This window comes from Esox lucius, chromosome 1 (genome assembly GCF_011004845.1).
Source record: "Esox lucius isolate fEsoLuc1 chromosome 1, fEsoLuc1.pri, whole genome shotgun sequence".
Taxonomy (NCBI): domain Eukaryota; kingdom Metazoa; phylum Chordata; class Actinopteri; order Esociformes; family Esocidae; genus Esox; species Esox lucius.
In genome coordinates this window covers 36555204-36581115 of record NC_047569.1, presented here as the reverse complement: position 1 = coordinate 36581115, position 25912 = coordinate 36555204, and the positions used below count along the sequence as shown (strand labels likewise).

The 25912-nt window shown below is 40.8% G+C and overlaps 3 protein-coding genes across 9 annotated transcripts in view; all 3 read left to right on the top strand.

The window, feature by feature from the left end:
- The first annotated feature begins 662 nt into the window (after positions 1 to 662).
- On the top strand, positions 663 to 4244 carry LOC105026815 (permeability factor 2-like). The gene is made up of 4 exons (XM_010898548.4): positions 663 to 1900; positions 2111 to 2243; positions 2639 to 2722; positions 3088 to 4244. The coding sequence occupies exons 1-4, from the start codon at positions 1831 to 1833 to the stop codon at positions 3095 to 3097; spliced, it is 297 nt and encodes a 98-aa protein (XP_010896850.2). The 5' UTR covers positions 663 to 1830; the 3' UTR covers positions 3098 to 4244.
- Positions 4245 to 5111: 867 nt separating this feature from the next.
- zgc:85932 (CysPc and EFh_PEF_CAPN13_14 domain-containing protein) lies at positions 5112 to 19553 on the top strand. Of its 3 annotated transcripts, XM_020052145.2 has the most exons (21): positions 5112 to 5214; positions 5579 to 5661; positions 6959 to 7028; positions 7270 to 7388; positions 9170 to 9303; positions 9660 to 9831; positions 10856 to 10927; positions 11115 to 11206; positions 11923 to 11997; positions 12580 to 12743; positions 12846 to 13009; positions 13759 to 13967; positions 14441 to 14483; positions 14760 to 14834; positions 14944 to 15001; positions 15832 to 15896; positions 16760 to 16828; positions 17121 to 17199; positions 17993 to 18109; positions 18277 to 18335; positions 18500 to 19553. In XM_020052145.2, the coding sequence occupies exons 2-21, from the start codon at positions 5614 to 5616 to the stop codon at positions 18524 to 18526; spliced, it is 1911 nt and encodes a 636-aa protein (XP_019907704.2). In that variant the 5' UTR covers positions 5112 to 5214; positions 5579 to 5613; the 3' UTR covers positions 18527 to 19553. The 3 variants fall into 3 exon arrangements, with proteins under 3 accessions (XP_019907704.2, XP_010896848.2, XP_019907684.2); XM_010898546.3 differs by lacking the exon at positions 5112 to 5214 and having other exon boundaries at positions 5225 to 5661; positions 12852 to 13009; XM_020052125.2 differs by lacking the exon at positions 5112 to 5214 and having other exon boundaries at positions 5225 to 5661.
- A 1247-nt stretch (positions 19554 to 20800) lies between these two features.
- The window catches only part of actn4 (actinin, alpha 4), a 36929-nt gene continuing 31817 nt past the window's right edge, over positions 20801 to 25912 (top strand). For 2 of the 5 annotated variants that reach the window (XM_020048528.3, XM_020048524.3), the window contains exon 1: positions 20802 to 21289. In XM_020048528.3, coding sequence (XP_019904087.2) covers positions 21152 to 21289 — 138 coding nt within the window. In that variant the 5' untranslated portion in view covers positions 20802 to 21151. Of the gene's footprint in view, positions 21290 to 25912 lie in introns of all 5 variants that reach the window. The other 3 variants (XM_020048527.3, XM_013135340.4, XM_013135338.4) reach the window with 3 other exon arrangements.

The window sequence follows — 25912 nt, the reverse complement described above, 5'->3', positions numbered from 1 at the left end:
TGGCCAGGCTACAGCACCAAACAAGATGGCAAGAAATCTGGCTAATAATCTGAATAGAGCTGGAACATAAACAGTCACATTTTACGTTCTCAATTAAACTAGCGTTAGATCACTATTGTAATCTATGAGTACTGTCACGTCCCTTCAGAGGCGACACACACACACACACACGCTATGACAGGAAGAGGAATGAGAAAGGAATGGACGACAGACAACTGAAAGTACCCTTTTCAACCCAGGAGGTTTATTGGTCTCTCCTAGAATGTGCAGAAGTAAAGTTGAGAAAAGGGGCTGGGCAGGACCAAAGCAAAGAAACAACTGTCAACTCCCCCCACAGAACTAAACTTGCACAGGAACACCTATACTCTCTCTAATAAAAAAAATACAGAGGGTGGCCCACCCAGACACTAATCTAGTGTTTATAGACAGAGGACTCACTACAGGTATATGTATGCCCATGGGCCTATTGCCTATCTGCACACCCCAGAAGCAACCCCCTTTCCCCTGGGCAAACAAAAATATAACAGTGGGAAGTCTGAAGTTAGGATTTAATTATTTTTTTTATAATGATTGGAACCTGTTAGTAGTAGTCTTGTAAAAAAATAAAAAGTTACTATGGTTTTAATTTGTGAAGATTAAATACAATTAGAGTTTCGATTTTGGGATTTTACTTAATGCTAAAACATTGGTCACACCCCTACAGTACATTTATGTATTGTTGATAGCTATTATTTGATTTGAATTAAATTAGTTACAGGGCCCTACATTCATTGTTGAGGTTCATTGTTTTGTAGCACAGGCCACAATCGTAGCACGAGTATAAAATGTCTGTTTCTGTCCCTAAAAACAAGCAGTGCCATTAATCACTTAAACCGGTATGTGACTGGCAAAGGACACGATTGTTGAATACAGGGCACACAAAATACAAACCTTGATAAGAAATGTTTTCAAGGACATAACTGTACACAACAAATCAATATGTTACTGTGGTGGTAGTTTTCCTGATCTGGTGCATAAACGGATTGAGGTAATGGAAAACTACTGAGTCCCTGTGTTCGGACAAGTTAGAGCAACGATAGATGTGTAGATAGTGTCATGAATGTGGGAGAGGGGATCTGATGGTCTATGTTTGTGGTAGTCGTTATTGAATGGTATCAGTAGATCATTAGGCCCTCTGTCAATCTGTTAAAATCTGTTAAAGGTATGTGGCCCTTCTGAGTTGAAATGGCTGCCTACACTGTCCCTTAGTCCCTTGGGGAAAGAAGGGGCAACACTTTATTTTTTAACCTGATGACACTAATCAGTGCTGATGATTCTTTGTGGAAATAGTCCATCCTGTGTGATGAATGTCTTGGGACAAAATATATTTCCCCACAATTCAGTCACAGCAACATTGCATTAATTATGATTACAATGTATTCATGTTTGATTGCTTGTGCCTAGTTATTAGCGAGTTGTGCATCATCAATGCTTTGAAAGTCTGGCATTTCATAACATTTTTACCTTGAAGGCTATCACATTTTCACAACACTTTTACCTTGAAGGCAATCACATGAGAAAGCGGTTTAAACATCCCTAGGGGTCTTTTTATGCCTCACTTAACCGGTTTGCCCCAGATTTCACAACACTTTATCCTCAATGACTCACTTCCAGAACATGGCTTTAAAACGCACTCTCCTCACAATGGAAGACACAGCTTCTCCCTTCCTAAACTCGGACTGACAAAGAGACGACGACATAACTACATTATAGTTCACAACATTAGTTACCAGCAAGATAGTATTAGACTTTATCAGAGGTCTTGTAGATTTATTTTACTGCAACTCCACGATGAAGACAAGCATCAGAATGTTGGCCAGTCTTGTTGCATTGGTTCTGTTCTGCCTGACCATCACTGAGGGTGAGTAAAAACTTTTGACAACTCTTGTAACTTTAACATATAGACACACTTTGGATATGAATATACAGCTCTGGAAAAAAAGTTGAAAAATAATGTTTTGAGTGAGGAACAGAAGTGTTCAGTTTGCTCACTGTGTTTGTCATCATGATGGATGTCCACCAGGTATTTCTTCTCACTTTGACCCATGCCTTCTTATGTTTAACATAACAGGGATGAGTCTTAGCGGAATCTCGGTTGAGCCACGATGTCGCTGCATTAAGACAGAGAGCAGGCGTGTTGGTAATTTAATTGCAAAGGTGGAGATTTTCCCACCCAGCCCACACTGCAAAGACACTGAGATCATGTGAGTTCCTGCTCCATTCTCCTTATAATGCTTCATGAGCTTAGATCAACTGTAATATACACTGGTTTCTCCCTTTTTTTTGTAAATTAATTGTAAATATACTGTGTAGCCTTAAAACATTTTCAAACTAGCATTTACATTTTATCCATTGTTTGCCTTTGCATCCATAGATCTGTCTTTGAGCTTGAGTGTTAACATTTAGGTGTGCCGCTTTGTCATTGTTTAAACTGCAGACTGACCCTTTAAACAGTGTTTCTAAACAATGTAAACTTAAAAGTATTGTTCTTATTTAATTATTCAGTCCAGGCGTTTGATCACTGTCCTTTTCACCAAAAAATGTCGAATCTAAAATGTGATATGATTTTTTTTGACTGTTCTTCACTTCTGTCCTGTAGAGCCACTCTAAAGACCCACGAGGATATTTGTCTGGATCCCAATGCTCCCTGGGTCAAAAGATTCATTGATAAGCTGCTGGCCAAGTAAGTAGAAGATACAGCCCACATATGTATATCAAATGCAAACATCACAGATAAGATGGATGTCAACAGTTAGATTGGATATTTACCTTCCATAAATGCAAAGATATAGGTTCAAGGATATAGGTTTAGGTTGCATATGCAATGCTGGATATATAGGCAAATTAAACATGAACAAATTGACTGCAAAACCTGAACGTTGAACCCATGATTATGTAGGTTATAGGTTGAAGTTACTGTGTATAGGCTCTTTGTTTTTACCATCCTGATCTTTTATAATTTTTTTGTATAGCTCAACAGAAATGTCTAAAGCCACAAACTTGTGAATTATATTGTAGTAATATTATTATTAATATTTTTTTCAACAGAAAAAACTGAAGAGATTGATTGAGATTCATACCAACTATTGAACTATTCTGAACTTCATCAAGATACAAACCAAATAACTATTTATTCATTTTATGAACTAAAATATTCTTTTCTGAAATAAGAGACAGCCAGTTTCTTATATTGAATAGGTACTATGTACTAAAGAGATATTTTCTTACTATTTATTGATAGTGCTTGACAGTGCTTTCGTTGTTAATTATTATGACATTTACATGTGTATTTGATCTATCAAAATATTTCCTGGAAAGCAATATAATCCTCTGCCTATTTATTGATGTATTTATGTGTTACCTATTTATGTTCTATGTCTGATACCTATGTTCAACTGTTCATTTTGAAGCAACGACTATTTAAAAGTAAACATGTGAAAGAAAACACATTGAAATCTGAATGTATTTTTTACTCCTCTAAACCTCTTTCATTCTTGTGTATATAACCAGCCCTTAGATTTGTTAGAACGTATATCTTGGCACAGTGTGGGTCCCCAACATTATTTATTTTGTGAAAATGATGACCTAAATTAGATACATTTGACTCATTTTAAACTATTTTCCTATATTTTGTCATGCAAAATGGTTTGAAAATATGTGCACAAATTAATTATAATTTCAATTATCATGCTATTATAACACCAGCATTACTAGGGAAGATGGTTTAAGCCTGGCCAAACATTTCTGCCGTAATTTCTCTCTTTTAATGCTCCTTGATTTTTTAAACAAATAGCTGGAGGCAAGGCTTTGTCCCATAGAGTTCCATTATTGTGGAATGTCATAACAATCCAATTGAGAGACGCAGGACCACTCCCTACCTTAAATCTTTGCTGAATACCCATCTCTTCAGTACGGTCTATGTCACAGTGGTCAGCAACCAAAGGCACACAAGTGTATTTGCTTTGTCACGCCAAGGTCTTGCATAAAAAATACAAAATATGAATGTCATTATAATTGCTTAGCTTGTCAAGTTTATTATTTTATTTTAATTGTTCACACTGCTGCCAAGGCTTCTTTCATTATTGCATTTTAGAAATCCTTTGCCAAAATGGCATCAGATAGATAATTTTTTTTCTACATTTTTAAATAAGACATGAGAAAAACTTCATGGGTGAGGCAAAAAGGGCTGACAAAATCACAAGAACTGTGTCCAGACATGAAAAGCACAGCATTGTTCAAAAAAATTCAAATGCAAATCAATTTATAACATTTGTGACATGTATTTTTCAGGTTTTTTGTTGTTGTTATTCTGTCTCTCACTGTTCAAATAAACTTACCATCAAAATTATAGACTGATCATTTCTTATTCAGTGGGCAAATGAACAAAATCAGCAGGGGATCAAATAATTTTTTCTCTCAGTGTAGATGTGCAAGACTCACACTGAATGAACCAAATCCAGCTGTGCAAGTCAACAACATACCGTTATCTAGTCAGTCGCGCCGTAGGGTTAGATTAGGGTTGCCATCTTCAATGTGGAAAAATAAGGGACACCTTGCCAGCTGCCCCAAACCTGGGGGACAAAAATTAAGTGGGGTCTGGGGGTCCTCCCCAATGAGTGTCCGATGCTTCATTCCCTGGATTCTGCGTTGTATTACCCATTGGTGATGCAGTCATTTGCTGAAAACATTGTTATACAAATAAACGTTATACTCACATGTCAGGAAAAACGTGTCCAAACTCCCTATAGACTTCAATCTACCAGGATCCACTCCGGAATTTCCATAAGTCCCACCAAGCGAGCCCTCTGAAACCAAGCACACGAGAACTTGTCGACCGAAGGAAAATGTGTCTCAAAAATGTGTTTGTATAAAATTCAGATCAAATAAAATTATGATTTGTAAAAGTCAACACTTGTTATTGTTAAGCAACAGTTATACATATATATATTACAGAATAGTTTTATTTGCGAAACGTGTTTTTACATTTTCACACATTTTATTTATATTTGTGAAACATGTTTACATAGTTACAGAATGTTTTTATTTCTAAAATATTTTTTCACATTTACAAATCCAATTTTTATTTGTGAGTTGTGATGAATATACGCACGGATTTTCTAGATAAATGTACGAATATTGAGACACATCGAACTCCATAGTGGCCCCCCTTCGCAGGTGAGTAACTTGTATTGAGGGTGTGGCTATTAGTTATTCCACAAGGTATCTGTGCAAAGCCGTTAAAAGTTGGAAGAACAGTTAAACTAGCGTTCCGGGATATAGTCTATAAAGGCGGTAAACGAAAAGGCGTTTCAAAAGAGTTCCTCTTTCACGGTTGATCTTGACTAACAGAAATATTAGTTATTTAAACAAGCTTAGAATTACGACGGTATGAGTGATAGACATGACAAGAAGTCTCTGGTCGCAGAGAAAGGACGAAAAGTGGCTTCGACAGACGAGCTCGGAGCCACCTATATCTCTGGAAGTAGCCTTTCATCAATAATTCCGCCTGATAAGCCTGCATTATTTCCTGGTAATTTAGCGGATGATGTCTTGTTCTTGGACCGCGACTTTCCAATGGGAGATCTGCTTCTTCAACCTCCGATGGAATGGAGGCGACCTAAGGTGCAATTACTTTGTTAAAACAGTTAGAAATGTGGAACCTAATTAGTCTCAGTGTAGCCTATATGGAATCCCCTTTCTTTATAGAGCAAGTGTATACAAATCAAACCATCGGATGACACGCGTTGCATATAATTGCCACACAATTATACGTGAGATATTTTGCATTGACATGATGGCATGGATGTCTTTTCCGGACAGTTATTTTCAAAACATGACCAATTGAAGTGTTGGGAGGTGTGTCATTATTCTGCTGGTGCTAATCAAGCACGCACATACTCGCTATTAACAGTTTAGCCCATGGGTGTGAGGGATATAACTCAGAGGGACCTAATGTCAGAGGGTTTGTATTTTTCTTTTTTTGTGTCCAGATTGACGACTAGTGAACATAGTTCATAACTAATCAGTGACGTTAATTCATCAGACAAGTAAAAGCCGGGAGTGACACCCCTGTCTTTGTGAAATTGGTTTGGAACCTAATGTTTAGGCTTTCAACCAGCCAAAACAACACACACTGCACAATGATATACACTGATTCATATTTGTTCGTCATAGGGTCTAGCTTTTCAAATTCAAAACCATGTGAGATTGAACATGGAAGTTGTGACATAAGGACATTGTTGAGTGTCGGACAAGTCTGGTTACTGACTTAGGAAAAAAAGCCTGCACTGTGGTTTATCATTAGTCTACCAACGCTTCATGACGTTAAGATGAATAGTGAAGATCAAGACTCCTCTGTCCAAAATATCACTCATTATGATCTGAAAGGTAAAACCCGTCCTACAACATTACTTTGTGATTATTGACACTGGATTGAAGGCTACTGCATTACTTTTGTTAAAAAATTTTTTAGACCTTTTTAGCTGAAGTCCATCAAGCTGTCATTGCCTAATGTCAAACCTATACTGTGAAAAGTTTTCACACATTAACGTGTAATCCCATGGTTTGACAAGTGAGTCTGTTTGCCATATTCTTCTTGTTTCTCTCGTGAAGACACAAAGCTCCCCTTACCTCACACAGTACTGTGCACCCATCTCTAATTTATTTGTTACTCTCAGTTGAGAATATATAAGGAAACGACGCCTTCCCTAATGCCTGGCAGGCTGTTTTCAGTCATGAACAGCTCAGCACATGCAAGGGAGGCCCATGCCGTGACTGTCTCTTTACTGTAAACAGTGGATGAATGTCCCTGTGGGTTCAGTGATAATCCTTTACACCTCCATAAGCACCTATACAGGAATGTCAGTTAACCGATAAGGCGTGTTGCGTCGTGCCCTCACGCTGCGTTCCTCTCTCCTAGGATATCTGCCCCACACCACAGTTCATAGTGGATGGAGCCACGCGAATGGATGTCTGTCAGGGCGTTTTGAGTAAGTGGACCATCGACGTGCAGTGGACACACTGCCCAAAGCAGGCAACGCCTTTGCATCGCGCTTTCAGTCATGTTTCCAGTGTCACAGTGGTGGAGGGCGTAGCACTTGGGATGCCCGGGTTCGGGGGGGGGGGGGGGGGGGGGGGGGGGTAGTTTGCCACAGTGGGAAAATTACCTGTCCAGAAATATGAACGTGTACCTTCACCATGATTCCTCTCCTGCGGCTCTCCGATGACTAGATGACTGCTGGTTTCTGTCTGCGGTGGCGTCCCTGTCCATGTATCGTCCGCTGCTGGAGCGAGTGGTGCCCGTGGAACAGAGCTTCCAGAAGGGTTACGACGGCAGCTTTTACTTCCGGGTCAGCCACAAAGCATGAACCTATTTGTGTGTACAGTATTTGTCAAGGTTTTGTTGTGTTTAGGTGCTACAAAGCGGTGCAATACATTCATGGGGCTTTGAAGACAGCTGAGAAAAAAAAAAATACATTCATATTCATGGATGTTGCCTGAGCTTCTCTCTGTTTGAATGAGTGCAGGTGATCTACAAATCAGTAAATGGCAAGTTATTGTTTTTTTAGAAATTAGCCAGTCACAGTGTACTCATGATACATTACGGTTTTGGCCCTCTCGATTATGCCCCTGACTTGAAATGTCAGGTGTAAAGGCCGTTAAAAACATATTCCCTTTTGGAGATATGTTTTTCCCTCTCAGTGGTCTGAGGTCTCAGACTGTAATTTTTTTATTCTCTCTGTTCTGAATTGATTTGAAAAACAACATATGGTGCCTTTTGGAAAAAATTCAGACTCTTCCCTTACTCCATTTTGTTGTAATAGACTACATTTTAAATTAATTAACAAACTCAAAAACTGGGCTAGAAGTGGCTTGGTCAGGGAGGTGACCAAGAACCCAATGGCCTCTCTAACAGAGTTTCAGTGTTTGTCAGCATGGATGGGAGAACCTGCCAGAAAAACAACCATCTCTGAAGCACTCAAACAGGCCTTTATGGTATAGTGGCTAGAGGGAAGCCCTTTCTGAGTTAAAAGCACACAACGTGCCAGCTGAAGAACACTTGAGAGCATGAGGGAACACATTCTCTGGTCTGATGAGACTAAAATGAAACTATATGGTGTGAATGCCCAGCCCTTTCGAAAACAAGGTACCACGGATGAAAACAAGGTACCACGCAGGCACTTCACTAATGTATCCCTACAGTGAAGCATGATGGAGGGGTGGAGTGCTATGGGGACGCATCTCAGTGACAAGGACTGGGAGACTGGACAGGATTGAGGCTAGGATGAACAGAGAAAAATACAGAGAGGTCCTTGAAGATAACCTGATCCAGCGTGCACAGTGCCTCAGACTGCAGAAACGATTCGTCTTTCAGTACGACTACACCCCAGAACACTGTCTTTGGACTAGTCTGTGAGTGTTAATGAATGGCCAGGCCAAGCTGGGACTTGAGCTCCATTTAATATCTGTGGGGAGACCTGAAGATTGCATTTCACCGATGCTCCCCATCCAATCTGACAAAGCTTGAGAGGATCTATGAGGAAGAATGGGAGAAACTGCCCAAAATCCTGGTGTGCAAAGCTGGTAGAGGCACACCCAAGAAGACTCAAATCTGTGCTCACTTCCATTTTATTTTTTTTGTGTGCATAAAATGCAATCATAAATTCTCTCTATAATAAAATGTGGAGAAAGTTAAGTGGTGTGAATGTTTTCCAAAGGTACTGTTTGGTACTCCCCTTGGTAGCAACGGTCTAAGCACCTCCCTTTTGGGGGTCCTGGAGTCCTGCAAAGGGAGGTGCAAATTGGTTAAGCAGCATCCCGGTTGTTAGCAGGGATTGTTGGGTAGGAATGACATGCCACATCGCTCCTTGTAGTTAGTCGGGGACCAACAAGTTAATTGCAGTCTTAGCTGGAGGAGGGCTGTCCTCTAAGTACACTGGATCTGGCTTCCTTCGTGGTTAAGTGACCAGTGTAATGTGGAGCAGTATGGCTTGGCAAGATGCACTTCTTAGGACACGTCCTGATATTCTACCCTCTAAAGCCTGCTTGCTGTATTTATGAATTGAATAAAAAAATCTGTGTATCCATCTATGAGTTCTATAGATCATAATTCAACCATGTATGTCTGTAGTTCTGGCAGTATGGGGAGTGGGAGATTGTGAAAGTTGATGACCTGCTACCGACGCAGAAGGGCAAGCTGATCTACCTGAGCTCCTCACAGAAAGAGGAGTTCTGGAGCGCTCTGTTGGAGAAGGCCTACGCTAAGTTAGTGTTCCTGTTGTCCACCATGCTGCCTGGTTCTTCTGTTTCTCGGATCTCTAGGGTCCTTTTCTGCTCTCCTGTTACACAGACATTCTCTCTTTCTTTCTTCCTTCCTTCCTTCCTTCCTTACCCCCCCCCCCTTCTTGACACACAGACAGGTCAAAAATAAATTAAGTTTATTTGAACCTGTAGTACTTTGTTTGTCCAGAGGTGCCTGTCTCTCCATCTTGTCAGTGTCATGACTGCCTTTAGCATGTGCTTACCTAAGTCTGAAGGTTATGATAACAAGACGTACCTGTGCACGTCCGCTTCTCTGGAATGTTGCTTCTCCGGCTAAGCTGACGCTTCCTCCCTGTCAGGCTCAAGGGGGGCTATCTGGCCTTAAATATGGGCTTCCCCCACGAGGCCATGGTGGATATGACTGGGGGTGTGACGGAGGTGCTGACCGTGGCGTCGCTGCCCATGGACCTGGCAGGCTTCCTCAAGCCCCTCCTTGCCAAGGGAGCCCTCGTTAACTGTGCCAACTGCCAGGTGTGTGTTTGTACCTGTCGTAAAAGAGACGTTACAGGTGACCCAGTGGCCTTTGACTAGAGGGTTGGGTAGGTGACTTCCTAAATGTAATGTGTTCATTGTTACCTGTCCACAAGTGTAATTCGGACCAAACCCAGTAACGTAGTCTGGTTATAACTTTTAGTCCCTTTTAGAATAGTTTCCGGTTAAGAGATATTAGGAAAAGACTGAACACGTCTTACAAATCACAATATATATTGCTGGGGCAAATCGATATTACGGTTTTCACAGCTGCTCATAAATGGTTGTTGCATTATAACATATGGATTAGATATGTTTCTAACTATATGAATATTGGCTTCATCTGCATATTAAAAACTAGTCCTGTCAGATGTCTACTTAGATTTCTAGTCAATCGTAATTTCAAGCATTGAAGCATATTAAAAAGTCTAATTATGATGCGACTGTTGGGACTGTGAATAAAATTGAATCTGTAAAAATTAGATTACAATATAAAAGCCTTTTTGCTGTTTTACCGATGTGTTTAGCTGATCATCATTCAACAGGTGTGCAGCCTTTGGTTGGAAGCACAGACAATATGAGAGAATGTATTGTAATACTTTTGGCTTATTGGGTTGGAACCTAAATCAATCACTTGTTTTATTTGAGTGTTAGTCATTATTTCTTATTTCCAAATTTTAAAAGCGATCCAATCGTCAAGAAATCATTTATCTTTTCCTAAGTATGTGTACAATCTATTCTAGCTATTTCTGATTAGTTACCATTTTTCTGTTTTATTTGCTCCACAAACCGGTTTGCAAGGACCTTTCGTCTTATGGAATCATATTGTTTATGTCTAACCTTTCCATTTTATGACCAGGCCCTATAATTGAGCAATGTTTGGCGGCGTAAGGTTCTGTTTGTACTTGTCTTATCTTTTGACTGCGTGCGTGTGCGCGTGCGTGCGTGCGTGCGTGTGTGTGTGTGTGTGTGTGTGTGTGTGTGTGCGTGCATGCATGCATGTTTGTGGGTTAATCTCTCACAGGGGCCTCTTGAGCAGCAGAATGAGTTTGGAATCCTATTCAGGCACGCCTACTCTGTGACCGGCCTTGAAAATGTAAGACTTCCTTCTGAGCTGGGAAAGCACTGCGGATGAATTACCTGTCAGATTCACGAGTGCACCGTGCACATTGGTATCCAAATATCACCGGCCCACTCCACATGGTGTTGTGTTTCTCATGTTTAATAGTAAAAGCGTTTTTTATTGGCGATTATTATTATTTTTTTCTGTCCCACTTCTCCAGGTGAAGACGCAGTTTGAGACTGTGGAGCTGATCCGTGTTCACAACCCCTGGGGCAAGACAGAGTGGCAAGGACGTTGGAGTGACATGAATGGGTTAGCTAGCTATTAACCCGTTAATCATACCATAACCACTACATTGCTCATATACCATATATACTTCATACTTCATAGAATGACTAGATTTAGTGGAGGGTTGAGAATGCGTTAATTCATACACGTTTCTATTGGTAAACGTGTGTTAACATATGTTCCCCGTTTTGCCACGTAAGACAAAGGTATGAACCGTATTTTCTACTGGTACAAGTGTGTCATGGTTATTGTTTTTTAAGCAAGTTTAACGTGAATGTGGCGTTTACAATTGAGATCTGTTGTATTCACTTGGGCGCATTACTGGCAGGGGCACCAAGCTAACGAAATGCGAAAGAGCACTTTTGGTCTGAAAAATACCCCTTGAGGTATTTTATGGACAGACCGATTTAGAGGAAGTAGATTCCCCCGCAGAATTCACAATCCCTAGATTGTGCTGAGGAGACCTTGTGTTTCTATGACACAAATTAACCATTGCTAAAATTGATAGTATTGTTACATTAAGTAGTTATGGTGAAACAGTTTGAATCCTGAATTGGCTGAAAGCTCTGATATGGCACCATATACCGTGGGTATGACAAATATTGACTTATTTTTGTTCTGATTCCTTCGGTAGCTGTTTTATAATAGCAGCAAGGGCATGTCTGGGTTGTATGTGGTCAGTGTACTGGGACTGAGGGCTGTGTGTGTTTGGGGCGAGTTCATCACGTGTTTCTCCACAGGCCTGAGTGGAGGAATGTCCACGAGGAAGAGCAGCAGCGTCTGGGGAGAGTCCAGCGTGAGGACGGGGAGTTCTGGTGAGTGTCAAGACTTTGTGCCACCGGGCTTTCCCTCTTTCATAACATTTAAGCCGCATAGAAGATGGTCTCATCCAAAACGACTTAAAGTAGTGAGTGCACAATTTATGCTTTGGCCACCCGTGGGAATCAAACCCAGAGTCCTGGCATTGGAAGCTCCACGCTCTACCAACTAAACTCAAGTGGATATGAAATCTACACACCCTTACTGACAATGTTTATGTGAAAGCTGAAATCAAGACCAATTATATCTAACCTTTTTTCACCTTTAATATAATAATGTAACCAATAACATTTCACTCAAATACAATTATTTACCTGAAAATGAATAAAAATAGAATGTTTAGAAATTACAACACTCCCGCCCACCCCCCCCCCACCCCCGCTGCCTCATTCAGATGGCTTAAATGGCTTATAAAACATAAATGTATAAAGTATATCATATAATTACACTTTTATGGCAATTACCAATACATTTAAAATTTATAATAATGAAAACAATTGAAATTATCAGTAGATGGCAATAGAAAAAAAGGATAAGTAATTACAATAATCCAGACTGAACATTTGAATCTCTCTCAGGATGCTGGTCTCAGACTTCCGTCAGAACTTTGATTTGATGGAGGTCTGTCACCTGAGCGAGCAGACCCTGAACATACTGGACGGCCCACAACGGCCATGGCAATGCACAATGCATCATGGGAGCTGGGTCCCCAACCTCTCCGCCGGGGGTCCTGCCAGTGGAAGTAAGTAGAGAGACTCACTCACCCCACGAATAATACATTACATTAAATAAATTATTTAACATATAAAGTCTATTTTTCTGCATAATTTGTGCTGCTTTGTGGGTCCAGGCTGTTTCTGGCAGAACCCTCAGTTCCACTTGACCCTTCTGGAGGAAGATGATGATCCCAGTGACCCTGAACTGACATGTTCCTTCCTGGTGGCCCTGATGCAGAAACACGAGAGACTCAGAGGAGTCCACCTGGCCATCGGTTTGGACATCTATGAGGTAGACGGATATGCATGAATTGGCGTGCTTAGGCTGGTGTAAGAACCACGGTAGAGTCAATTGAGCCAGACTTCAGTGAATTCTTGTGGCTATAATGTCATCATAATGTTTTATTCAGTTTGCTATACTAAAAATGAATAACTAAGAAAAATAACAGAAGAATAGCATTGCTTATTTTCCCTGAAAAAAGGAGAACATGATGTGACGTGTTGGTCCTTGTTGAGTTTTCCATACGCACCAACAATGGACCTCAGGATCTCCACACAGTATTTCTGTGCTCATGTTTTACGTCCCTGTTAGTGAGCGTCTCTCCTTCGCCAAGATAATCCATCCACCGGACATCTGTGCATTATCAAGACGCTGATTGGACAGCATGATCACCTTGTGCTGGGGACAATAAAAGGCCGCTCTCAGCGGTTTGCTAAGTTTCCCGTTGTGAACTGAGTGCGGCATGGTGGTGGCGGGGTTGTTGTGGTGTGTACAGGCGTATGCAATGGACAACCAACACTACTGCATTTAATCAATGTCAAGTTGAATGAACAGAGATACTGGCCAACATGGGGAGAGATGTACGATCTTTTCCAAGTGGTATTTTACGAAACTGTCTGTTTTGTGCACCCTCCCCTGGACATATCAGCACTGAATCCTTATGCGAGAGGAGTGAGTGAATATTTTAGTGTTGCCGTTTATTTCTCTGTGTGTGTGTGTTTTCTGAGAGTGTGGTTCTGTGTACTCCCCTCTCTTCCCAGGCAAATTCAGAGCATGCTTACCTATCCCCCATGGACCTCCGCTTGGTCCGCCCCCTCATCAGCACCAATGGTTACGCTCAACGAAGAGAGGTGGTGATTCGTGGTCGGCTGGCGCCCGGCAATTATGTCATCATCCCCTCCACCACAATGGCCAATCAGCAGGGAGAGTTTATCCTGAGAGTTTTGACAGAAAAGGGCAACAATGCATCGTGAGTAGAGGGCGATATATTCGTCCCAGATCAGCAAGGACCTGAAATCTGTCTATTGTCAAGGGATGGAGTTTTAGCCAATCTGGTGAAATCACCGGGTGGAACATTTCTGATTGACCAATTGGGAGGAAAGAGTTTGAGACATGTAGACCCTTTCATATTGCAGTGCAGAAAATCTGGGGAAAATGGGTTGCTCATAAAAAAACTAAAATGGTCATACACTCTAATCAATGTATATGCGTCTAGAGTTTTTAAATGCTTGAGTATATTAAGTGTTTGAGGTAAAACATGCCTTTATCTAAAATAATCAATAATGGTTACTTTGAATCCTTCAATCTACCGAGCTGTGTAAACCAAGGTTGCATTTTTATCACCATAACTATATATAATGCCAATTAAATTGCTAGCAATGAATTTGAACGAACTATAACATTGAGTTAAACAGAGCTTATGTCGTTCCTGCGTGTTATCAGGCCAGCTCAGAAGCCAAGCACGGCAGAAAAATCTCCCAGAAAGGTAAAATCACAGCATGCTTTTGAAGTCCACAGTCTCCACACTCCATTTTTCAGTGTTTGTGTCTAAATTGATCAGTGGTTCTTAAACCTCTCCTGGGGACCCCGAGCTGTTCTCTGTATTAGATGTGGACCAGAGCTAGCACTGCTTTATCAACTCATTGATGTGAGTTATTTCAGTGCTATAACATTCTGAGATGGCTTGGGGTCCCCGGAGAGGTTAGAGAACCCCTGAAATGTGTGATTTGTCTTTTGTTCACTGTGTCTCTCCGTTCTGCAGCTTTCTCTTCCACATCTTTCGGCTCTTCCCTCTGATGAAGCTACATCCCGGCTGTTTACGAAGCACTGCAACAAGGTGAGAACTGTAACACCTCCATGTAGTGGTGTTGAATTACTACTGTTGAATTCTAGTTCAATATGCATTACCCTGAATTTTCTTTCATTATTTTTACCCCCAACTGTAGGGGGTGGTTCGGCCCTTGGAGCTTCTCAACCTACTTACCGAGGCCATAAAAGGCGGGGGTAAGCGTTTTGTTTCTTACAGTTGGATGACAGGCACATATCCCAATAAGTTGCCTGAATGGATACAGTTGAAACAGAATAATATGTTGTTCCACTATTTCATCTTATTACACTCCCGATTTCATAGTTGCCATCACTCACCCTTTAACTGTAATCTCAATGAACAACCTTAATCAATTTCAAACATCACATACGCATATCTAAATAATACTGTAAGACATGACTTTACCTTTGTAGACAGTTTTAGTTTACAACAGCTTGTTATGAAAACGCCTGTCACCTGTAATCTCTCATGGACCGACTATGTGAACATAACTGGTACCATAGATATGTCACTGGTTGAAGTGTTCAGTCCTGAATTTATAAGTGTTAGCATCTATCGAATTTCGGAAGGTGAAGAGAGTTAACTCATAGACTTGCCTCTAATTTCTAAAGACCGTGTGTGGGTGTCTTTGCTCCTCGTCTGTTAACATATGGACCCAGAATGTTAACAGAGCCTAGAGCCTACCCACTGAAACATTAACTCCTTTCACACAGATAGATGAGGTTATTCATTACCGACTAATTCTGACACAACTGTCATTACTGTAAAAGTAAGTATAGGGATTCTGGGTTGATCATAACCATCGCCTTGCCATCATGCAGACATGGGAATTCTGTGGAACCAGATGAATCCCTCCACTGACACAGTAGTCGTTCATTGGCTGCTGTGAACGTTTGAAAACAATGCAGGAAGTAGTGGTCACAGCAGGAGGAAGTCTTAAATGTGTCCAACTGATATTTTGTCTGACTGGCTTCCGGGTCTCTTCCTGTTTGGCTTTGGCCTGCAGTGCTGACAGGCAGTGAGAAGAAGCTGGCCCTGGAACACTGCAAGAGCTTTGTGGTCCTCATGGATGTATCCTTTTTCTCTTGGGGAAATCAATACATGCGTGTCAGAAAAAACAATACATGTACAGACGACACAATTTTACAACACAGTTCCTGTTAGGAAGTAGTTAGAAATGTCAATACATCAACACGGGTCACACAGTTGTTGCTGTTATGACTCTTACAGTCTTGATGATAGCTTGTTCTAAGGAAGTTGGCATATCTAGTTTGTTGCATCTCTCCAGGTCTTTCATGGTGAGCAGGAGACTTTTTGATCATATAATGAGCAGGCAAATAATTTCATAAAGCTCTTTTACTTTGGCAGTTGGGAGAGACCCATAGACTAAACTGTTCAAGGTAAATGGACATAAATACCCTCATTAATTAAAATTGGCAGCTAAAACTTTAAACTTAGTAATTGAATCATTTCAAGTCTTTGCGCCTATTGATCATGAACTTTTTTTTTTACTGTTATTTTACCAGGTCAGTATGATAAGAACAGATTCCTATTGCAATTAGGGTTGTCTGTCTTGCTCCAGGGCAGAACAAGAGGATTTTTCCCCTTGTCACTTCAGGGATTTGAACAAGTGACCTTTCATTGACTGGCCCAACACTCTTGACTGCGTGGCTAATGTGCCGTTAACATGGGATATTGGTGTGCTGGAGTCTAGTCTGGCATTCTATGCTCAAATACACTAATTGTGTCTCCGACAGGTACGAGGCGCTCTGTTCCCTTATCTTTCCTCTCCGTATTCCTCTTTCAAATAATGCTTCCTGTCTCCCAGTTGATTTTACTTCCTAACAATTACATTTTAAACAAAATATGAGAAAGAGGTCACAGCTCTCCAAACCAAAGTATGGACAATTTCCTTGACTGCAGTGTCAATCCAGAGTCGGGGCTTAGCACAGCTAGACTGGCCGGAGTTCCAAGCACTGTGGGACAAGATCAGGAAATGGACGGTAAGATTGAACCATATTAACCCACCTGTTATTGGGAGGTTTTGATCAATCGTTCATTATGAGAACACTGGCAGTACAGTAGTGTAAGTATTTGATGTATTTAACTAGGATAGGCTGGACGAAATAAAATGATCTGCAAATTCATACATTCTTTGACTAAATGATGTTTCAACTGCGGTTATCAAATAATGATACAACCCTGTGGCGCCTGTGTTTGGATTGTGTTTGTCTGAAACTATTACAAGAACATTCAGTCATGTCAGTCTTACTCTTCCTCTCTATTTAACAACAGGATATATTTCTGAGATTTGATGAGAACAGATCACAGCTGCTGGAATACCCAGAAATCTCACCTGCCCTGAAAGCTGCAGGTAGACTCTTTAAACAACAAGCTTGCATTGATGCCTTTAGGGGGCGCCAAATCACCATTGTTCATGTTTTGCCCTTTTTGCACAGTTAGTGGGTATAATGACCAGGTCCTAATGTGTTCTCCTTAACGGTGGGAATTGTTTTCACACTACTATTAGAAATACTTTAAATGACAAGGTCCGACTTTCTCTCTTCGTTCAAGAGGGCTAACCTACCCTTCCAAATATTCACCATTTGTGTTAAGGTGGTCATGGTGCCTCAGATGGTTGCTAAGCTAATGGTTACAAAATTCCTCATTGAAAGTCAGGGTAGGAGTTGAGTAACTGCCATTTACTTCTTGAATATGTGCACTTCCTTGTCCCAGGATTACCCAGAATGCACTGCACGGCCCACTGACAATTGGGTCAACATCTCCTGTGTACATAAGTACACTGATAACATCCTAACTACTACAAAGCTGATATTAGAACAAACAGGTCTTGTGTTCCAATAAAACTTTTAATTTAATGTTGACTAAATTCAACACTTTCTTTAATGGGGTCCCTTGTTGCTCAATTGGGAAGAACAAAGTTGCTTGCACATGGCTTATGGGTTTGATTCCCAAAGGGCACCTTGTTGCGTCCTCGTAATTATCAGTGTTAATATAATTGATCCATGAACAAAAACTCCTCACTTGGTGGGCCTCTCTCGCTGCTATTGTTCCATGTGAAACTCGTGCCAACAACATTGCTGAAACAGAAGGATATGGTGTCAGACATGGGTTGATCTGTGCTCAATTGCTCTGGTCTGGTCTAGGCATGCAGGTGGATGACTTCGTCCTGCAGCTGATTGGCCAACGCTACACGGAGCCCGACATGACAATCAGTTACCCTGGTTTTCTTTACCTGCTAATGAAACTGGACAGCATGATTCGTAAGCGAAGGCGACGGGCTAGAGACAAATAAAAAAAAAAAATTATGTTTGGGGTGTACAAAAGTGTGTTTTTTTTTTTTAAAGAATGACCATGTAACAACAAACTCTTGGGTATGTGGGGTAGGTATTCATTTACATGCACTTGGTCTAATCATATCCTTTCACAGATAAATTTCAAGCCTATGACATCGTGGGGATGGGAACCGTATCAGTCAACTACAGACAGGTAACCGCACCGGTCATAGATGATACAAGCCCTACTGTCTTACTTTCTCACAGATAATAAACCTACAGAATATGATTAGTCTGACAGTCTGAAAAACCAGCCTTTGCATTAACATCCATTATGAACAGCCGTTTAACTGTTTTCTCCCATTTTTCTGATCGTAGTGGCTTCACCTGACGATGTACAACTGACCTGCTTTCACTGGATCTTAGGTTCTCACCTGACAGTACAAATATTTAGTTTTTTTGTATTAGCCGTGTTGTAAATAAAAATGTCCTCGTAGAGACAGTCAGTTATTTGTGCCAAATATCTTATTTTAGTAATTCCATAACAATGTTATCACAGCCACCATTCTTTCTGTTCAGCTATCTGTCTGCTCCCTTTTCAGCAGACTGATAAAGTATAGTCAAGAGGTTTTGGACAGAGGCCCAGATGAGGGGGGGGGGGGCTTAAACATCCTGCATTCAAACACATTTTGCTATGGTGCAAAGTGAAAATGCTTCACTGTTATCATGCTGTTGCTGAACATTTTGTCATGAGGAAACAGGAAATGTTACCTTTTGAAAACTCCTTCTGCAACTTCTTTTGCAATTCTCCACATTCTGCTATCATAGTTATCTGATGTCCTGACCCCCAGACAGCTATTAGCTGTTTTTCAGGTGATATGAGTCCTGAGTGCTATATGAGACAATATGCCATGTGTATGATGTCACATTGTTATAACCATGATGCATTGTGCCTTAGCCACTGTCCAACAACTTGTTGTTGCTTGCTCTTTGGGGTTTCAGGCTGGGTAAAACTACTTTGTGACAACTGCTGATGTAAAAAGGGCTTTATAAAATAAAACTGACTGACCTGCTAGTCAGTAATTTGAGAAAATTAAACTGGTTTGATGTGAAACCATTTAATGTGACATTGAACGCCCCACGAAGATGCCTTTATAGTAAGCAAATTATTAGGACGCGGTCCAACAGCTATATAAAAGACGCTAGGAATGTGGCACTTTAGTTGTGAAGAAACATCAGAAGGGATGGTCTGCGGCCTGGGATCATCGGTAGTATGCCGTCCGGCTGATGGTAATTGACATGGACACGGTTGGAGCGTGACCTACTTCTGTAGTGCCTGGGCATGTCAGTCAGACCCGGCCTATTAAATTTTAATGGTGAATACAAGTTGCTTTAACGCAAGTTTGGAAATAAAAGTATTTGCTTACTTGAATTTTGTATGCGTTTGCATTCAAAGCAACTGTAGAGCTCTCTCGGTTTGGGCACCAGTGATGTGGTATAAAAAGTCAGTGTTGGGATGTCAAATGTGCAGTTTATAACATTGGGCATACTGACTAAATTATTGTTTGTGTACTATGTCCTCATTAATACATATGATGGACGGGGATATGTTTTGGGGGGAGATTAAGAATAATTTAGAGGTATATTCGTTCCGGCAAAAAACTGTTTTGTAAAACGTTTCACAGAGCGCCTTTTGGACACATTCCGGGTGTAGGCTATTCATTCCGCTATCCAAATGGAACAAAAACAAAAGGACGTACCGGAATTTGTTCAATACAAAGAATGCGTTTTGTTGGCGAATAACCAACACCACAACTGTAGCAAGGAATTTCCATGTCTTGGCTGTGGCATGGTGCTAACATTCTTCTAGTAGACTACCAGAACTCCAGCCATGTTTCAGATGTAAACCCATATACAATTTAACAGAACTATATGTCCCATCAATGCTTTACATCTATGTGTAAACCTGGATACAAAGAGCGTGCGTGCGTGCGTGCGTGCGTGTGTGTGTTCCTCTTTCGCAACTTTGCAACAGCAGACGTTTGACACCTGCTTTAGAATCGTGCGTCGCCTCATCGTAATTCACATAGTCTTCCATCTGTAATTATCACTTGGCAATACACACATAATCATTGGGACTCTGACCAAAAATAGACTAACGTGAAATTATGTTTAGAAAAATTTATTTATTTTAAAATAGCGTTGGTTTCAGAATGCAACACTGCTACATGTAGGCTATGCTCTGCAAATAAAATCATATTTTTTAAATGGTTTCTAATAGAAATTGAGTTTTTGTAATTTTTTACTATCTGAAATTATCGTATTCATTTTGGCAATATTTAAGTATATCTAAATGTTATTAAAAATAGTATTATCCATGCATAACAAATATTGTTTAAACATGCTTTCTTCACAAATAAAAATACGAGTCGACTTAACTAATCCTTAACTTTCTCCCTGTTGTTTTTTATTTTAATTTTTAAATTATACAAATATCTAACCCACAATTGAGTTATTTATTGGAGGAAAAACATACGAAGTATTCACGGGAACCACATAGCTGGTGCATATCATGTGACATTGAACAAAGCACATCATTGGTTAGTCTAAGCGGTGGGCTACATCTGTGTTTTTTTTAAATGTTCACATTTTTGTAGGAAAACTGGAGATAAATGTAATGTTTCCGTACGGCGACGCTATACTGTAGGCGAACGAAGCGTAAACGACGAGTTCTCTGAGCCATTTCAGTGTAGTATTTCAACCGCTCATTAATAATAACCATCCACTGAATATTGATGATCTATATGGGCCTGGCTTACCTACTAGAGCTTTGTAGGAGCGGCTCTTCGCTTTCGACCACACCACTCCATCCTCGCGTGAAGAAGCAGTCTTTTAGCGGGTATTGTCAGTTAAGACCGGATATTCCTGACTGAACATTGAAAGCAAGGAGTTGCCGCAACTGGGTCACATCCCCTTTTGTTTCTTGTTCAGTATAGTTAGATAGCTCGTAGCCTACCTAACTAGCTGACTATGGTAGATTATCACGCTTCAAATAATCAAGCATATTCGTCCGGAGGGCAATCCGTTTACATGGATCCAAGAGAACAAGAAAATGACTGGGACCGGGACCTGCTGTTGGACCCGGCCTGGGAGAAACAGCAGAGAAAGGTAGGAGAGTAGAAAATGGCAGGGAGAGGGAGAGGTCGGGGACTGTATTTGGGCCCTGGGTGCCTAGCCGCTGCATCTAAAAATTAACGAGATGGTATAAGGTGACAATGTACTGAACTTTACTGTTTTGCTATATGTCAAACAAGATATGATATGTGGACAGCGACCTGTCCTTTCTAACCGGTGATTTATTGCATGGAAATATGTATTGTAGCGTAGGCTACATAGTTCTAGCGCTTACGGTAACTTCTTTTTTCCGAGGCGGTATTCTGCCATTTTTCTATGGAATAACCAGATTCAAGATGGCTATATGAAGAATTTCGATATCGTGCGACAAAATCAAAAATAGCGTGAGAAATTATAATCGAAAATGTTATCATATTAGCTGGGTAGGATCAGATAACGTACTAGAGAGTTTTCTTTGCGGGGGGAATCAAGGCTACTTTCTCTGTCGCACATTGTCGCAGCAGGCCACTTTTCCAGATGAAAATATTTAAAAGGTTTTTTTGGACTGGCCTTAATCCCTTAATGCTTGCGCCCCTGTAGCCGTGATCAAGACCCAGAAATGTGGAATCATTTGAAGAGCTGTGCCCCAGCAGTCTGGCATGATTGAGGGTGTGTAGGGAATTTGCATTTTTATTAGTAGTGACAGCAAAACGAAAACGATTACTAGTTATTCGTACTTAACTTTATTTTTCTTACGGTAAACATTATTCATATGATCAATTACTTTTTACATTTTGGGGGGTGGCAGGTCGCCCACCGGACACAATCAAAGGTCGCTTGATAGAATCCTTCGCCAGGTGGAAAACCTGCCGTTCTGGTCCTGAACAAGTCTGTTAACCCGATTTGCTCCAAGGTGGTTATTGTGAATGGGAATGTTTTCTCAGTCCGTTTACCTGGAAAACAAACTACAATTAATGACAATGTAAAATAACCTATTCCTAGACCATGTGTTCAGCGGTACCCTCGGTCTATCCTGTCAATATTTGCATATGAAGTAATTGAGGGCAAAGTTTTGAAACAGGAATATTTTATAGACTTACAGGAAGTACGATTGGCCTGGGTATGGGAAGGCGTGACGGTCATATACTGGAGCATTTTAAGAAAAGTGGGGAGGGGGAGAGCAAGGGCACATTCCTGTTGCGTTTTCACCGCTACTTTGGCCTTTATTGCATGCAGTTAAGTGCCTCCTATGAATGTTTCTTTATTTTTAAGTAGTCTACGAAGGCCTTTTTAAAAATGTATTTTAAATAATTAGGTGTGTACAAATCAGATGTCCAGTGGGCTGTCCAGCCAGTTCTGTTATTTTGTTCTTTGCTTAATATATTTGGCCTTTTGACTTTGACTTTGTGAAAGGACCTTTAGGCCCATGTCAAATAAAGCAGAAGTCAATTGTCCATGGCCTACCTAATGTTTTTTTCTTCAAAACACTTGTCTGTAACACTGCCCAGTCCAGTTCACCACACTGGTAAGAATTTACCGTAGTTCACAGAGCTAAGCTTGAGATACACGTTATTAAGTATGAGAAAAAGTCAACTGCATGCTAAGGCATGTTGAAGGCCATTCCTCCTTGCACCTTTAATGAGGACATTGAGTACCGGTGTTATTATCCTATACAGAAATGTTTTGGTATGTTATTTGAACAGCCTACTATCGTGCGAAAGGAATTCACATGTATCTGCGAACGTTTCAGATCTCCCCGCAACATTCACACTAGTGGACTCAATAGCACCCGTTTTTGTACGCTATGTCTTGCTAATTCTGTTGAGCAGATTTTTTTTTAATCAATAGGAAATTCACATTTCGCAATTTACTTCTCTGTCAAATGAGTCTTTTCATTGTATATACCCTGCCACGGTTCACTAAACTGGCATGCTGTACATCACTGGGGTCAAGGTGGTTTTAAAAACACAAAACGTATTACTTCCCCTCCATTTTTCCAGAGCCATTCATTTGACTGACTGACTCAGTTCAGGACTGGCGGGTTTGACGTCTCTAAGTGGCCGTTTTTAGGTACCGGAGTGACTGCCGGTCCATCTTTCTCAGAGTTGAACTCAAGTCTCTGGGGGGCTATGGATCCAGAAGCTTCCGTGCCTGTGCAGATCTCGTTCTGTCCAGTTGTTTGGCTACACTACTTTCCTTCTGGGAAATTGGGCTACAAAGTGCTTTTGACAATGGGGAGTGGCAAATTTATTTTTCAATGTTTTATTTCTTCTTAAATTAAGTCAGTTGTCTCGCCTTTTTTACTTCTGTTATAGGGATGAGTGGTAAAGACTGTGTTGCTGGTGTGGCTGTCCCTCGGCCTATACTGGCAAACCAGACACCCTACTTTCTAATGTTTTATATCTGCATCAGACCTGCCAATCATCCCCATAACACACCTTCATGCTGCCAATCTACGAACTTATTTGGCACCTGTAGTTTTAGCCGCTAAACATTCCGTTTCACAAGGTGCCCTTGCTTTCAGATTCGGTGTCTCTGTGCTGCCCTGCCATGAGCCTGGGATCCATACCGCTGACCCTGATCTGAAATGGTCTGAATGTGAAACAACTAGGTGACGAGAAGGACAGAGCAGAATGGAATGTAGCCCCTCTCTTTCTCACTCCCTCGTTTCACTCTTTCTCCCACAACAGGAGCATGAAGGGGGAAACATTCCATTTGTCGCCCATTATATATAGGGGCAGGGGGGAGGAGACTTTAGGGGGGCGGGGTGTCCTGTGTTTTGCCTGAGTTATTTTTTATTTTTTTGCAGGATTGCAGATGTGGACACTATGGCTCACTGCAAAAGTCCTCTAAGGCAGGCAGGCAGGCAGGCTGGAATGTTGCGTGGCCACAAATTGAGGGTTCGGCAACAGGGTCCTGCTACCCATCTTTGGGTGCTCCCATTTTTGAAGTGGTCTGTTTAGTATTTTTCTGTGTCAAAGGCATTCTTTCCAGTATGTTCTTCTCTTGCCTCTCCTGTTTTTTTTTGAACGAGAAGTCCATAATGCTTTCACATGACAGAGGCCATAGATGGGGGGGGGGGGGGGGGGGGGTGGTGTCTGTGAAATCAAGAAATAGAACTTGTTTTAAAACTCTGGCTGTTTGCTAGTGTTAAGGAATTTTTTCCATGTTGTATGGCCTACTTGGCAGTACTCTGGTTTTCTATTGGGAGATGTAGTTTGAGCCGGTGGCAAAACGCAACTGTGGTTGGCTCAGGCATTGCTTGAAGAATGTATCCATTTGAATTTAAATGCTTTCTGACCACACCCCTTTTTCGTTTGACTGAAACCTTTCATGCATATTTGTTACTATAGTTATAATTCTCAGTGACTTCTTGGACCTGAATTCTACAACATTCAATAAATAGAAGTGTTTGAAGTTGACCTATTTTGCATTTCTCTCCATATCATTAAGCATCCAAGTCTGTATCACAAGATAAATTATGACAATTTATATGACTGGAAACTTTAGTGTTGTCAAACTTTTTCTAGATAAAAAATATCCATATTTAATTTTAACTTAAATGTCAATTTTATATTTGTGTATGTTCTAGCTTAGCCCTTCTTTAATATAATATGAGGTAGCTATCATGGCCATCATTGGCAGAAACAGAAAATGTTTTAATACATGGTGGACTTCATCACTTGGCAGGTTAAAGTGGAAGTTCACGTGTTTTTATGTGGCTTTATTTTAAATGTTTGTAATTGAGTCCTGGGAAGTACTGGGAAATATTGTTTGTTTTAAATTATATTGTCAATTCCCAATAGAAAAACATTTGAGATTAGGATTATCATTAAATAAATAATCCCCTCCACCCCCCCCCCCCCCACACCTCATTTTGAAAAGTCCTATTGGTATAAATCAATTTGGATGTATTCGTCCGGGCCCTGTGCTTTTGGGGGCTTGTAGGCAATTTTGAGAAAGGAATGTGTGTCTGTACAGAGGGGGGGAAGCATTATTTTGGGGGCAAAGAAAGGGGTGGTGGCTTTAGAGGAGAAGTGATTTTTCCACATAGCAAAAAATTGAGGTCTCAATTTTGTTTTTGTCCCTTCGGGCAATGTGAGTGTCCTCTGATAAAAGCCTCACCAAGGCCTCTCAGCAGGTAGTGGTGGTTGCCAACCGGGCTATTAGCAGGCCTGGAACATAATGAAGGCCCACTGTGCAGCTATTTAAAGCTTTTCTCCAGTCATCCACTGTCTAATCACAGCCTGGTGTCTGAGTTGTATTCAGTTGTAATTTGAAATTGCTGTAAATATTGGCATTGCTTTGTTTGTATATATTATAATGCTGATGTAGGCTAAGTTACCTTGCAGGCTGTTTAACTAATACACACTGTGGTACCCCTTCGTTTAGAAGTTAATGTCAGGCGTTTTGCTTCAGTGAGAAATGGTAGTGATAACCATTTTCACATCTGAGTCACCGCCAACGGTGGCTTTTAGTCATTAAACCATTTGTCTAGCTAGCACACAGCCCCCCCCAGCTCGCCTAGCACTTAAAATAACATCCTCTAGTGTCATGGTTCTTAAAATTGTTCCCTTGGGACCCAAATAAAACCTGGTTGCCTCAGTTGCGTCCCAATATGTTTTTTTTCTTAAATTATGAAATGTTATTTTATAGATAATACATAGCATTTCTATA

What these genes read in the sequence shown, in the direction of transcription:
- LOC105026815 (XM_010898548.4), top strand. Translation starts at nt 1,831, where the DNA reads ATGAAGACAAGCATCAGAATGTTGGCCAGTCTTGTTGCATTGGTTCTG. An exon ending in CTGCCTGACCATCACTGAGG is followed by an intron (nt 1,901 to 2,110) that starts GTGAGTAAAAAC and finishes TTAACATAACAG; the next exon opens with GGATGAGTCTTAGCGGAATC. An exon ending in TGCAAAGACACTGAGATCAT is followed by an intron (nt 2,244 to 2,638) that starts GTGAGTTCCTGC and finishes TCTGTCCTGTAG; the next exon opens with AGCCACTCTAAAGACCCACG.
- zgc:85932 (XM_020052125.2), top strand. Translation starts at nt 5,428, where the DNA reads ATGAGTGATAGACATGACAAGAAGTCTCTGGTCGCAGAGAAAGGACGA. An exon ending in TGTCTGTCAGGGCGTTTTGA is followed by an intron (nt 7,029 to 7,269) that starts GTAAGTGGACCA and finishes TCCGATGACTAG; the next exon opens with ATGACTGCTGGTTTCTGTCT. An exon ending in CTGTGACCGGCCTTGAAAAT is followed by an intron (nt 10,928 to 11,114) that starts GTAAGACTTCCT and finishes CCACTTCTCCAG; the next exon opens with GTGAAGACGCAGTTTGAGAC.